Source organism: Mercurialis annua, linkage group LG4, assembly GCF_937616625.2.
Source record: "Mercurialis annua linkage group LG4, ddMerAnnu1.2, whole genome shotgun sequence".
NCBI classification, from domain to species: Eukaryota; Viridiplantae; Streptophyta; class Magnoliopsida; order Malpighiales; family Euphorbiaceae; genus Mercurialis; species Mercurialis annua.
Window position 1 is genome coordinate 14,352,656 of NC_065573.1, and position 13,275 is coordinate 14,365,930.

The 13,275-nt window shown below is 35.9% G+C and overlaps 1 protein-coding gene across 2 annotated transcripts; it reads right to left on the reverse strand.

Moving 5' to 3' along the window:
• Positions 1-328: 328 nt before the first annotated feature.
• On the reverse strand, positions 329-11,561 carry LOC126678809 (uracil-DNA glycosylase, mitochondrial). 2 transcript variants are annotated; one of them, XM_050373716.2, is made up of 5 exons: positions 11,316-11,560; positions 10,852-11,253; positions 9,349-9,484; positions 9,108-9,191; positions 329-595 (listed from the first exon to the last, which is right to left on the reverse strand). In XM_050373716.2, exons 1-5 carry the CDS (start codon positions 11,542-11,544, stop codon positions 529-531), a joined length of 918 nt encoding a protein of 305 aa, XP_050229673.1. In that variant the 5' UTR covers positions 11,545-11,560; the 3' UTR covers positions 329-528. The 2 variants fall into 2 exon arrangements, with proteins under 2 accessions (XP_050229673.1, XP_055961446.1); XM_056105471.1 differs by lacking the exon at positions 329-595 and adding an exon at positions 1,593-4,152 and having other exon boundaries at positions 11,316-11,561.
• Between the last annotated feature and the right edge of the window lie 1,714 nt (positions 11,562-13,275).

Sequence of the window (13,275 nt, forward strand, 5' to 3'; positions counted from 1 at the left end):
CAAAATCAAATTTTTATATACAAAAAAATAGTATTTTTGTAAATATCTTTTAAAAAATAATATTGTTTGTAAAATGAAATTTGAGGTAGTTTTTCTATAAATATTTTCTAGTTTTCTAGTTTCGTGTAAAAACACCCAAAAAAAACATAAGTGAGCATAACATTAGGGTTGCCTAATGTCTTTGCACCTTTTCCCTATTTAGAACTTTTCAAACATATAAAAACTTTACAGCTCTTTTCTTGTATCTTTAATTCCTATGGTTTATAATTAATTTAATCATAGTCAATTCAACCAATCTTGAGTCAATTTGTTTAAACTTGCATATTAATTTAACGAAAAATAATTAGTATTGATTACAATTAATTAGTCATCCAAAGCATCTTTTACACACTGAACCCATTTAATTATAAATTTGTAAGGGTAAAAATAAAATTGAACGTTAACAAGAGTACAAGGGTAAGGTAGCAAAATTTACAGAAATGACATCTGCTAGAGCGAGAAAATGGAGCCATGGCCAATTGTCAAAAATCATAGCTGCCAATCTATGGGAGGAATTCCCATTTGCTCCAAAAGCTGGTTTGTTTTAGAGAAATGCCTGACCAAATCAAAATATTAAGTAGCATATTCATCAACTCTAAAACTGCATATTTATGAAACCAAATACCCATTGCAATTTGCACAAGACAAGAAAGAAGAAGACATCATAAAACATTTGCAACCTTAGAAAACAAATTCAAAACATGTCTAAGTTTTCACTTTGATCGAAAAAGAGTTATCCATTCTCTTTATCCGAACGGCAGATCACAAAATTTGCAGCATTTTCCTAGAAAATAAGTAGATTTATTTACTATTTTTAAAGATTGCTATGTCTCCAATCTTCTTAGAAACCTAATAGACTACACCAATCATATATTTAATTTGATTACATTACTAAGTTTCCATTCTTAAGGTACATATTTCTTCTATTCAATCCTATTCTAACAATAGCCAATTTGCCGTACATTATATCTTCATAGAGCATCTCCAATAGTGCTCTTTAATTTAAAGATTATGTAAAATAAAGAGCATCGTACAAAGAAAGAGTAATGTTTTTGATTTTAGTCCAATGGACTCTCTAATATTGACTCTTTATTTTATTTTATTTTATTTTTATAAATAATAATAATAAATAGTAAATATTAATATTATTAATTTATTTTCGTTTTTAACTTATTTATTTATTCAATTTTTACATTAAAAGAGATAGTATTATATTTTAAAAGATAAAGTAACCTACTTAATTTAAAATTTGAAATTTTATCCTTCAAGAAATGAAAGAGTGAAAACGACTCTTTCTAAATTTAAATAATGGAGTAGTCCATCGGACTATTAATTTATTGTCAAACTCTTTAAATTAAAGAGTTTGACAATTTTAAAGAGAACTTTGGAGATGCTCATAAGGGAAGTTGTTCTAACCCGACTTTGTTTAGCTTGCCTATAACTCTCTTTATTCTTTCTTACAATTGCTGTTATTTTACTCAACTCTACCCTCATGAGACCAAACTTCGCCAATTCACATGGAACTTCAAAAAAATTATTTTGTTGTGAAAAAGTGAAAAACAGGAATCAATCTTACAACTAATATTTCCTCAATCATGTAAATTAAATAAAAAAAGTGAATTGTTTTTTAATAGCAAGCTACACAGGCGGATGGAAGGAAAAATTCTCTCCCTAAAAATTAGGGTTTATCGCCGGAAAGGAAATTTCTCTTCAGATCAATATCCGCCATCCACCACCGCCTTCAACAATTAAAGATCCACCCACCCACACTCAATGAGTCTATCTCCAGGCATCATCATCTAATAAAGCAATTATTACCTATCTTACACTGTTTATCTTCCCAAATTTGGAAAAGGTGCGGCAATTACACCTGGATCCAGTCGAGGGGGGTAAATCTACAGCAGTGCAGGTATCTTAATTACACTACCAGAAACCGAAGGAACAAAAGATCCACATCCAGTATCTTTCTAATTATTCCCCTAATTCTAGATAACCTAGGCACTTAATCATCAGACCTTGGGCATCGGAAAGATCAACTCGTGCAAGCTACATTTAAATCAAGGGAAGATGTATGGCATATCGATTCAACAAATTACGGCTAGCCTTCTGCATGAACAAATTTTTCAATCATGGAAATCTCAGATTATACTCAAACACCTGAACAAATTTCAAAGACAATTATCCCTTCTGTTCTTCATCCTAATCGCCTCAAGTATAAAAGCCATAACCCACAAACCAAAAACAAATCACAACACCCACAAGATCAACAATACATCTAATATGGCTCCACCTTTTCCTATACCCAGAAACGATTCACCACCAGCAGATGTGAAAAACAGTTTTAACCCAAATCAAACACCTACTGATCCAAATACCATCACCATCACTCAACTGAACGCAGCAACCACAGAAATCCCTTTAAACAATCCAAACCAGACAACTGAAATGAGGCAACAAATCCCCGTAACCACCTTCTATGCTATACAGATTCCAGGCACTCAGCAACCCAAGAAGGGCAGACCAACAAGGAAGACTACCCCAAAAACAGACAGTAAACCAAGAGCTCCACCAAAACCCAGAAATACAACACCAAGGAGGACCAAGAATGCCAATGAAGAAAGCGGAGCTAAACAACACCAAACAACAGCAGTCCCAAACAGCGTGGCCCTCCCACGAGGCTCAGAAGAAAAGATAACTTATGCAGCGATGGTGGGAAGACCACCATTGTTCAGAGGAGAAAGCTCCAATAGAAACACAACAGGAGTTGCCCCAGCCCACAAGGTTTTAAACCAACCACCAAAGGCCCCTCAGCAGCCTATGAACCAGTCAGAAATCAATACAAGAGGGCAAAACATCCGGGCAGGATCTAATTTGGCGCACCAGGGGCCAATAATGGAACTCATCAACCGAACACAACAAATACATATCACTGAACCCTGCTTGACCCTCAAGCGAAACCAACAACTTGTTGCTCAAGAAGAAAGACTGATGCTGGCTGCAAAAATCATAACTGAAAACAAAAAGTATGGCACATTTGCAATCCAAAACATGATAGAAGACGCATGGAAACTACGAGGCGACATCACCATAGCTAGATATCCAGAAAATGTCTTCACAATGAAACTCACTAAAAAGGAAGACTACGACTACATTCTGGCTGAGAGGCCATGGAACATACAGAACCAGCTGATTTTGATAAAAGAATGGCCCGGTAACATACCTCTAGCTCGTGTGCGCTTTGATTCCAACCCCTTCTGGATTCAAGCGATCAACCTTCCTCCAGACGACATAACGGAGGAAAATGCAAGGAGTATAGGGAGCCTCTTCCATGCCTATGTGGAAGCTGACATCAATGTTCATGTTCCTCTCTGGAGACAACATATACTCCGGTTCCGTGCTGAAGTTAATATTCACTTACCACTACCACGAGGATTCTCTAACACCTCAGACAATGGTATCAAGGAATGGGTGGATTTCAAATATGAAAAACTACCAGATTTGTGCTATTATTGTGGTATGTTCGGACATTCCATTCACAGATGCCAGACAAAAGTTGAACAGGAAGAAGCAGGGATCCCATATACTGGCATACCAAACTATAGTCTGAAGATGAGAGCGACTAAATTACTACACAGCAGCCAACTCTCTTTGGTGCAACTGAGAACCAAACAGGCAAGCAGTCCACTGGCAACGACCAATCAACAACAACAAAGTAATAGTCAGATGCAAACACATCAGGGAACAACAGTATCGGATCAACAAACCACAACTGCTACATTCAATAGTGACATGAGAATCTTGGAATCAGTCTATATTGATGATATCGTGGGTCACAGCTCACAGAATATTCTTCGAGGGCAAGCTGCTAGAGAAGAGATTAACCTCAACATCACTGCCACAGAGAGAAATGGCCTTCTTATGTCTTCAAGAGGTCTTGCCACAAGCTTCTTCCAAGCAGGCTACGTGGAATCCCCAAATTTGGTATCAGCAGTGGCACAAGGCAATTCACTAGAAGGAGGACACAATACAACATATCATCAGAACACACACCAAACGGCTAACCATCCATCCTGCTGCCTTCCACCGGGTATCCTGAGGCTGCTCAATCCAAGACTGCAAGAGAAATACAAAAAGAAGGGCAGAGATCATGATCTATCAATGGAGGAACAATATGAATTGGCAGTTAACTTGGTCAACCCAACATTCCAAGAAAATAGTCAAGAAGACCACTATCTCTCTCAAACTGATAGAGATGAGATACGAGCTCTCCTAGAGGACATCAATCCAGGGAACATTTCCCTCCCGTCATCACTCACGGACTATAACCAACTGCAGTATAATACAATCAACACCATCAATGAACAGCAATCTTATCAAGGCTCATGGAGGAAGGCGGGGCAAACCAGCGATACGGCCACTGAACAACAACAAGCCAGCAAAGCAGCCACAGACCAAACTGAGAGGAAAAGAAAGAGCCCAGACAACGGTTTCGACCTGAACACCACAAGGAACTCCAAGGACAGACCAAAGTCCAAATTTGTGGATTACATATTTATGGCAGATGATGCAACCGGAAATGTCCAACCTGAGCACAACAAGGAGAACATAGAAGAGGCTGGCACAAGCAAAGGAAAGGAAGAGACAGCGGACAATACACAATATCTCAAGGAAAGGAAGAGACAGCGGACAATACACAATATCTGAGGGTTCAGGAGGCCGACCCCAAAAGGCCCCCCCCTACAGAATGAGAATTCTGTCATGGAACTGCCAGGGTTTGGGGTCACCCCTGACAGTCCATTACCTAAAAAAGGTATGCACCTTTAATTCCCCGGAGATTCTTTTCTTAATGGAGACTAAGAACACGGAGCAGAGAGTTTCTAAGCTAACAAGAAAACTGGACTTTGAAAATCATTTTGTTGTAAATCCAGAAGGCACATCAGGAGGTCTAGCCTTATTTTGGAAGAAGGAATGTCAGCTACAAATTCAGTACTATGGTACTTTCTTCATTATAGCTTCAGTAGAAATGCCTAGAACAGAAGCTTTTGATTGTGTATTTTGTTATCTAAGTCCAAACTCCTATGTAAGGAAAAAACAACTGAAGTTTATTATCCAGAATAAAAAGAATCTTCTTCGTTCGTACTTGTTTTGTGGTGATTTCAATGCAACAATAGACCCTTCTGAAAAACAAGGAGGAGCATAATACTCTTTTAGACACAACATGGATTTCGTATATTTCATAAACACCATGAACCTTATAGATTTGGGTCACATAGGACAACCATTTACCTGGTGTAACAGAAGAGCAGCTCCAAAAATGATACAAATAAGATTGGATAGAGCCCTTGCACATTTAGAGTGGAGTCTGGGCTTCCCCACAGCAACAGTAGAACATTTAATAGATATAGGGTCGGACCATAAACCAATACTGCTCAGCTTTGGCCAACCAGGAAATAAAGCAAGTCGACAGTTCTCTTTTGACAAACGGTGGGCAACAAATCAACAGGTGACAGATATGATTAAGGCAATATGGGATATGGACTTCCACGGAACCACCATGTATCAACTTCATCAGAAGATGAAAAAGATACGACAAGAGCTCAAAAACTGGAATAGACACCACAAAACAAATTCCAAAATTCAGATAGAAAATCTGACAGCAAAACTCATCAAGCAAAAAGAAGCATCAGATGAAGACAGGGACTGGGATAAAATACGAGAGCTTGAACATCAATTATCGACAGCCTATACTGAAGAGGAGATATATTGGTCTCAAAAAGCAAGACAAGATTGGCTAAAATGGGGGGATCGAAACACCAGGTTCTTCCATGCCACAACAAAACAGAGACAGAGACAGAATACAATCTCAGGAATCTACTCAAATGACCACAGTTGGTGTACAGCACCAAGAGAGGTTAATACTGTTATCTGTTCCTATTTTAGGGAGCTGTACACCACAACACATCCTCAATCCAACACCGAGGCCCTACAATATTTTCCAGTAAAGGTCACAGATACAATGAACACATACCTTACAACTGCAATCACTGATCCAGAAATCAAAGAAGCAGTCTTCTCAATACACCCCTCAAAAGCACCAGGATATGATGGTTTTACTGGTTTTTTTCTACAAAACTATTGGAATATAATTCAGCGAGACGTCTGCGCAGCTGTCAAAGATTTTTTCAGAAGTGGCAAGCTACTTAAAAGCATGAATCATACTTTGATTGCCTTGATTCCGAAAGTCAAAAACCCAGCACAGGTATCTGATCTTCGGCCAATTAGTTTGTGCTCTATTTTCTATAAGATTATAGCAAAAATATTGGCAAACAGATTACAAAAGCTGCTACCAAAAATTATGAATGATTCTCAGAATGCATTCATAAAAGGACGATCAATCTCAGACAATATTCTAATAGCACATGAAATGTTCCACTTTCTCAAAAACAAGAGAACAGGACAGGATGAGTACTTGGCGCTTAAACTAGACATCAGTAAGGCATATGACAGAGTTGAATGGGGATATCTACAAAACATCATGGTTGCATGGGGCTTTGAAAACAAATTTATTCAATGGATAATGGAATGTGTCACAACAGTCAGCTACTCAATAAAAATCAATGGCATGCCCCATGATTACTTCAAACCTTCCAGAGGAATTAGACAAGGAGACCCCTTATCTCCACTTTTATTTGTGTTGTGTGCAGAAGGCTTCTCCCATCTTCTAACAACAGCAGAACATGAAAACAGAATAAGAGGGATCAGGCTAAACAATCGATGCCCATCGATTAGCCATGTATTCTTCGCCGACGACTCGATGATTTTTGCTAAAGCCACAGTTGAAGGAGTTACAAACATAAAATCAATTCTAAAGCAATATGAAAGGCTGAGTGGACAGGAAGTAAACTACAACAAGTCATCAATCTGCTTCAGTAACAACATGCCACAAGAAAAAAGGAGTAGATTCACAAGTGCACTGCAGGTCACTCACATGGGTCACGAAGACAAGTACTTAGGATTACCATCACATATTCTCCCATCAAAACACAAAACTTTCGCAGGACTGCTGGCAAAAATAAACCATAAATTAGCAGGCTGGAAGGAAAAATTGCTATCACAGGGGGGAAAAGAAATTCTAATTAAAGCAGTCCTGACAGCGATCCCGGTATATGCCATGATGGCTTTCAAACTGCCCTTATCTCTATGCAATAGAATCAACCAACTCCCATGCAAATTTTGGTGGGGTGATAAAAATGATACAAGGAAAATAGCTTGGATCGCTTGGGGGAAACTTTGCAAAAACAAAGAACAAGGGGGCCTAGGCTTCAAGGATATTGAGGCCTTTAATCAAGCTCTGTTGGCAAAGCAGGCCTGGCGAATTTTACACAACCGTGAATCCACCCTTTATGCTATCCTCCAAGGTAGATATTTCCCTGAATCGTCCTTTGCACACGCCTCCAGAGGGAATAATCCGTCTTGGGGATGGCAGAGCCTTCTACATGGTATTAAACTCCTTAGAAAAGGGATGAGATGGCAGATTAATTCAGGGGTGCGCATAAACACAATCCAAGATCCATGGATCCCAACCACATACCCTTTCAAACCCACCTTAAGAGAAACTATTACACCAGAAATGGTACCTAAATATGTGGCGGAACTGATCGATCCAAGAACAACAGAATGGGATGGACGAAAAATAACATAAATATTCCAAGAGCAAGACGCAACGGCAATACTAAGCATTCCTCTGCCTGTACACCTCACTCAGGATAGAACTATATGGCACCACACTAAGGATGGTGAATACACTGTCAAGTCAGGTTATTACGTTGCCCTTCAAATCAAACAAGAAGCTTCCTGTGAAGATCAGCCACAACAGGCGGTTACACAGGCCAATTCGATTGATCCTGCAATCTGGAAAACAATATGGGAGATAAAGGTACCAAACAAACTCAAAATTTTCATTTGGAAAGTTATTTGGAATGGCATCCCGACAGGTGAGTCCATTAATTTCAGACTCGGAACAGAAATCAAATGTCCACACTGTAGTGAGCCTGAGAATAGAATGCACTTGTTTTTTAAATGTCAATTTGCAGCCAGAACATGGTTTGCATCACCGCTGTCTATTCTAGCCTATAACATTGACGAAGGGGGCTTTGTTAACACATGGTGGAAGCTCACGAATGAACTTCAAAAGGTAGACACTTCGGGTAAAAGCTTTCAACTCTTTATTTTTCTCTTATGGGCAATATGGAAAGCAAGAAACTCCAAAGTGTTCAAAGACAAACATTGGGATGTGGAAGAAACAGTGAATGTCGCACTAAGCATGGCCACAGAATTTGAAAATGCAGTCGCTTCGGACAATAAATTTGCAGAAAGTCTCGAAGTGAACCAACAACGACCTAGTCGACAGGGGAACATACGAAGACGATGGTCGGACCATACAACCATGGTAAGTTATGATGGAGCCACAAACGCCGTAAACAGATATGGCTCAGTAGCTTACATAACAAAAACACAAACTGGCCGGACCATAAATTCACAAGGGAGGTCCTTCCGGGGTATATGGGACCCAGGGATCATGGAACTCCTTGCTCTCCGAGAAGCAATGCGTTGGAGCATTCATCAAGGGTGGAGAAATGTGGTCTTCCAAGGAGATGCCGTTCAGGTGACCCAATCTATCAACTCAGGAACTTGTTCTATGGCAATGGGTTGGGGCATCTGCCAAGATATTCGGCGTTTAAAAGACTCCTTCGAAGAGGCACATTTCATCTGGATTGAGAGAAAAAACAATCGAGATGCCCATCAATTGGCAAAAGCCGAAAAAAGGGACTTTGAAATTTTTCTTGCCATGGAAGCTATCATGTATCAGCCTTAATGGCTTAATTTTCTATCTAAGGAAAAAAAAAAAACTAATATTTCCTCAATCCTAAGACCTATAACACAAATAAGGGAAATACGGAACTCTTTCCCCCAACATGATGAGCACTTTGATATAACTGTACTAGATAAATTATCTAAAATAAATATTTCTTTCAACAGCATAAAACTGGAACACAAAGTAAACTAACCTGCAGCCAAAGAAACCTCTATTTGCAGATAAACCAGAAGGATGTGCTGCCTTCAAAATATAATGCCTTGTCTCATCAATCAACCTGTGCAACAAGACATATTAAGTAGAGAGAAACAATCTCTGAAAGTTTATCATCATCTTTCAGATCTCAACTAATAATACATGAATCCAGTATATGATCTTTAAGGAAAACTAATTAGAATCTTGCAACAAAAACAATATCTAGAAAATGTAAGTACTTGGATTTCTCTTGAGCTGAGTTTCCCCAGAGCAGAAACACAACTCCTTCCTTCCTCTGAGAAATTGATCTGATTACTGAATCTGTAAATTGTTCCCATCCTTTTTTAGCATGAGAGTTTGCTTGATGGCTCCTAACTGAACAAAGCAAAGATAAGTCACATAAACTGCACCTTGAATTAAAAAAGAGACATGTAAATGAGAGAGAGAGAAAGTGAGAGAGGTCCTTGGAACGGAATCCTTAAAAATTGAATCAATTCAGAAAGACACTAGCACAAGTGACTATGGCAAGTTTAGAAATTTATTGATGCCAATTTGCTTGTGAGAATGAAATGAACAGAGTAAGCAATTTATTGCAGTCATTCTCGTGGTTGTTTTTATCTTTCAGCATTTTTATTTTTGTGCAATCTAGCCAATAAACACTAAAAAATGAAAAGGCTAAAGGAAAACTCTAAAACCAGAGTCAGCGAAACCACATTTTTTACAAGAACAATTTTTTAAACATAGACTTCCATAATCATTTACAGAAATAGAACAAACATCAAAATGTATGTAGAAAATCACCGGCACTCTATAGCTATCTCTTAGCCTCAAATAGACGTAATTTCTACTAATTTAATCTATGAACTTTATCAGGAAATAGAAGCAAGTGGTTCAGTGATACTATTCAGCTATAAATTTATGAATTTAAAATATGAGATTTGAACTCACATCACTCAAATTAACTGAATAAGATGTAGCCTAAACAGATTTTTAATGACTAGAAAACATAACGAAAACCCAATATTCAATAAAACAAATATTTAACAGTTCCAAAAGTTGTTTAAATCATGAATTCTGGGATCAAAAACCAGCTAGTCAAGATGAATATGTATCAAACATGGACCGGAACAAGGCTTTTTACACAGTTAACTGAAAAATGGCAGAGCAGGACATCACCTCCTAATATCTTAATCCTCCGAAAACGTTTGTAGGACACATTTGACTATGGCAAGTTTTGAGACATTTAGGAAACGTGAAAGTATATGGGGTTCTATGGTGGAATAAATACTAGAACAAGCAAGCAAAGTAATGCATCCCTGAATGCTTTCTTTTCCCTATCAGCATGTTTGAAAAGTCTAATAATGTGAGAATTGAAGGAAGGCTTACAGTTGCTATAATTCAATTCTAAAGAACAAATAAGGCTTTTTGAAAGAAACAAAACTACGCCGATAGTGACATGCTCTCGAGAATGATATAGTTTATATGTAGACCAAATATATTAATTCTGTATAAGGATCAAGAAGCTACATGTAACAATCAAAACTAGGTTTTGTAATAAATATATAAAGCAAAGATCCATTACAAGTTTCATTTTATTAGGTGCACAGTAGTATTAACATGAAAAATTTGTTTTTAGCTTTTGTATGTCGTCTTTTCATTAACATTACATACTTTCTAAATGATATATTGCATCCACAGATTTTGGAGCTTATAAGAAGAGTTTAAAAAGGAGTTACTGATACCTGTAAGAACAGTATTAAGCAATAGAACACCCTGAAGAGCCCAGCTGTGAAGATTTCCATGAGAAGGAATGGAACAGCCAAGATCTTGCTTAAGTTCCTTAAAAATGTTAGCAAGACTAGAAGGAATTTTAAGTCCTTGTGGAATGGAAAAGGCAAGACCCATTGCCTGAGCAGGGCCATGGTAAGGGTCTTGTCCAATAACCACAGCTTTAACATTATCAAAAGGAGTCGAATTCAGAGCATTGAATATCAAATGTTGAGGTGGGTATATTGGCACAGTCCCACAGCTCATCTCCTTCTCAACAAATTTGCATAGAGCCGTCGCATACGGCTTCTGTAGCTCGCCCGGTACGGCTTTCAGCCATGTCTCCTCGACTAACAGCTCCTCCAATTTCACATAACCTGAGATATTACAAACAAATTAGAAACCCTAGAAAACAAATTGAAAAGCAATGTATCATTACCTTGGGATTTGGAGACTAATTGGAGACAGAGATTGAGATTTCGCTTGGAATTTGCGAGTAGTTTATTGAAGTCGATGCGAGATTTCTGATTTGGAGTGAGGGGTGATGAGGAGGAACAATCTGTGGGTTTGGATAGTTTGAGACGCTTGGTTGCTGCGGGTTCAAAAAAGTCTCTCAGGGTTTTGGCTGCACCATTGCCTTTCTTCTCCACTTGGGATTTCACTTCCATGCCAACAAAAACCCAACCAAAAATGACCACTCCCGTTTATATATTACAAATGTTTTGCACGTTTGCTAAGGTTACCTTTTTTTAATTTTAAGAAATTTAAAACCTTAACGTCTAATTGTATCAAAAATTACCAACTTTTATTTAACATATTTTTTTTTAATATACTTTTATTTTTTAGCATATTTATCTGTAATTGCGTTTGCATTTGCATTTCAATCCTTAAATTTTATTCTTTAATAAATTAATCATTTTTGGAAAATTAACTAAATTTTAAACTGTGAAATCTTATTACTATAATAAATGTATCAAACAAAATTATATTTTATACAATCACAATTATTTTATTCTGTTCATTGGGGATAAAAGTACGGATGGGGGCGAGGGGGGACAAACACTTTTACGTTATTGTCATTTTCACTTATAACATTTAATTATTAATTAAAAACTATTAAAATAACCATTAAAATTAAAATACTACTTAAAATAAACTACTATGTTAAGATAAGTTAGAGTACTAACTAAAATAAACTACTATGTTGAAATAATTGTATAGAGTATTAATTAAAATATACTATTTTGACTATTTAATGATTACTATTTTATAATTTTTTGATCGTATAGAATTTTAAACACGGTAAACTATTTCAATGAACTAATATTTTAATTTTTAATTTTTAATTTTTAATTTTTTATAATTATAAAATTTGATAATACCAATTTAAAAAATTTAAAAAATTAAAACAGTCATCTAAAATATTTAATAAAATAAGCTATTCCAAATTAACATTATTTCAAATTCTATTTGATAATTTGACGAGTCACACTATGAGCCACGTGTGAAACACGTAAAGCGACACTAGTTCATAAAAAGACTGTATATATATATATATATATATATATATATATATATATATATATATATATATATATATATATATATATATATATATATATATATATATATATATAAATGATAAATTTTTTACGACAAACAATAACCTTTAGTTATTTTTATATCTAAAACGAGAAATTACTATTACAATAGAAGTGATTGTGGAAAAAAAAGTTAAAATAAACACGTGCGTGTTTGTGTGTGTTTTAAACGTCCATTAAAAAAAATTCTTCTCATAAATAAAAGTTCCACAAAAAATGTATTCTCTTTAATTAGAGTTTATTTTATTTTTGTGAGTTTCTTTCTTTCAAAACTTATTTTTAATCGCCATTTGATTGTTAAATATTTAAAATTTGAATTAAATTTAAATTGAAGGGTATTTAAACATATAAAAAAATATTTGTGTCCAGAATAATTCAATATAATATGATTCTATAAAATATCAATAATATTGATAAAATTGTCATCATATTTTATAAAATTTCATTTATTTTTTAAATAATTAGAATGATTAAAAAGAAAAAAATATGTCCTAAAATATGTCAAAATATTTTTATCAAGAAAATAAATGATAAACTTAAATAATAAAACGTGATCAAGATTTGATAAATTATTATTAAATATATAACAATAATGCAACCAAACTATTTGAAGGAATTCTTCGTTGTATGGCCTTCAATATTCCGCTGCATCACGCGGAAAATATGCTAGTGTCACTTAAATCCCAACCAGAATGATTAGTCCGATTTATATATTATAAATGTTTTATATGTTTGGTAAGGCTCCCTTTTTTTAATTTTAACAAATCTAAAACTTGAAGCATGTAAATATTCATTTTA

Bases quoted from the DNA above. Each gene is read 5' to 3' on its own strand.
- LOC126678809 (XM_056105471.1), bottom strand. From the start codon at position 11,544: ATGGAAGTGAAATCCCAAGTGGAGAAGAAAGGCAATGGTGCAGCCAAA. The intron at 11,254-11,315 runs GTAATGATACAT...GTAATATCTCAG, and splicing joins ATTAGTCTCCAAATCCCAAG to GTTATGTGAAATTGGAGGAG. The intron at 9,485-10,851 runs GTATCAGTAACT...TGCTTTGTTCAG, and splicing joins GCTTAATACTGTTCTTACAG to TTAGGAGCCATCAAGCAAAC.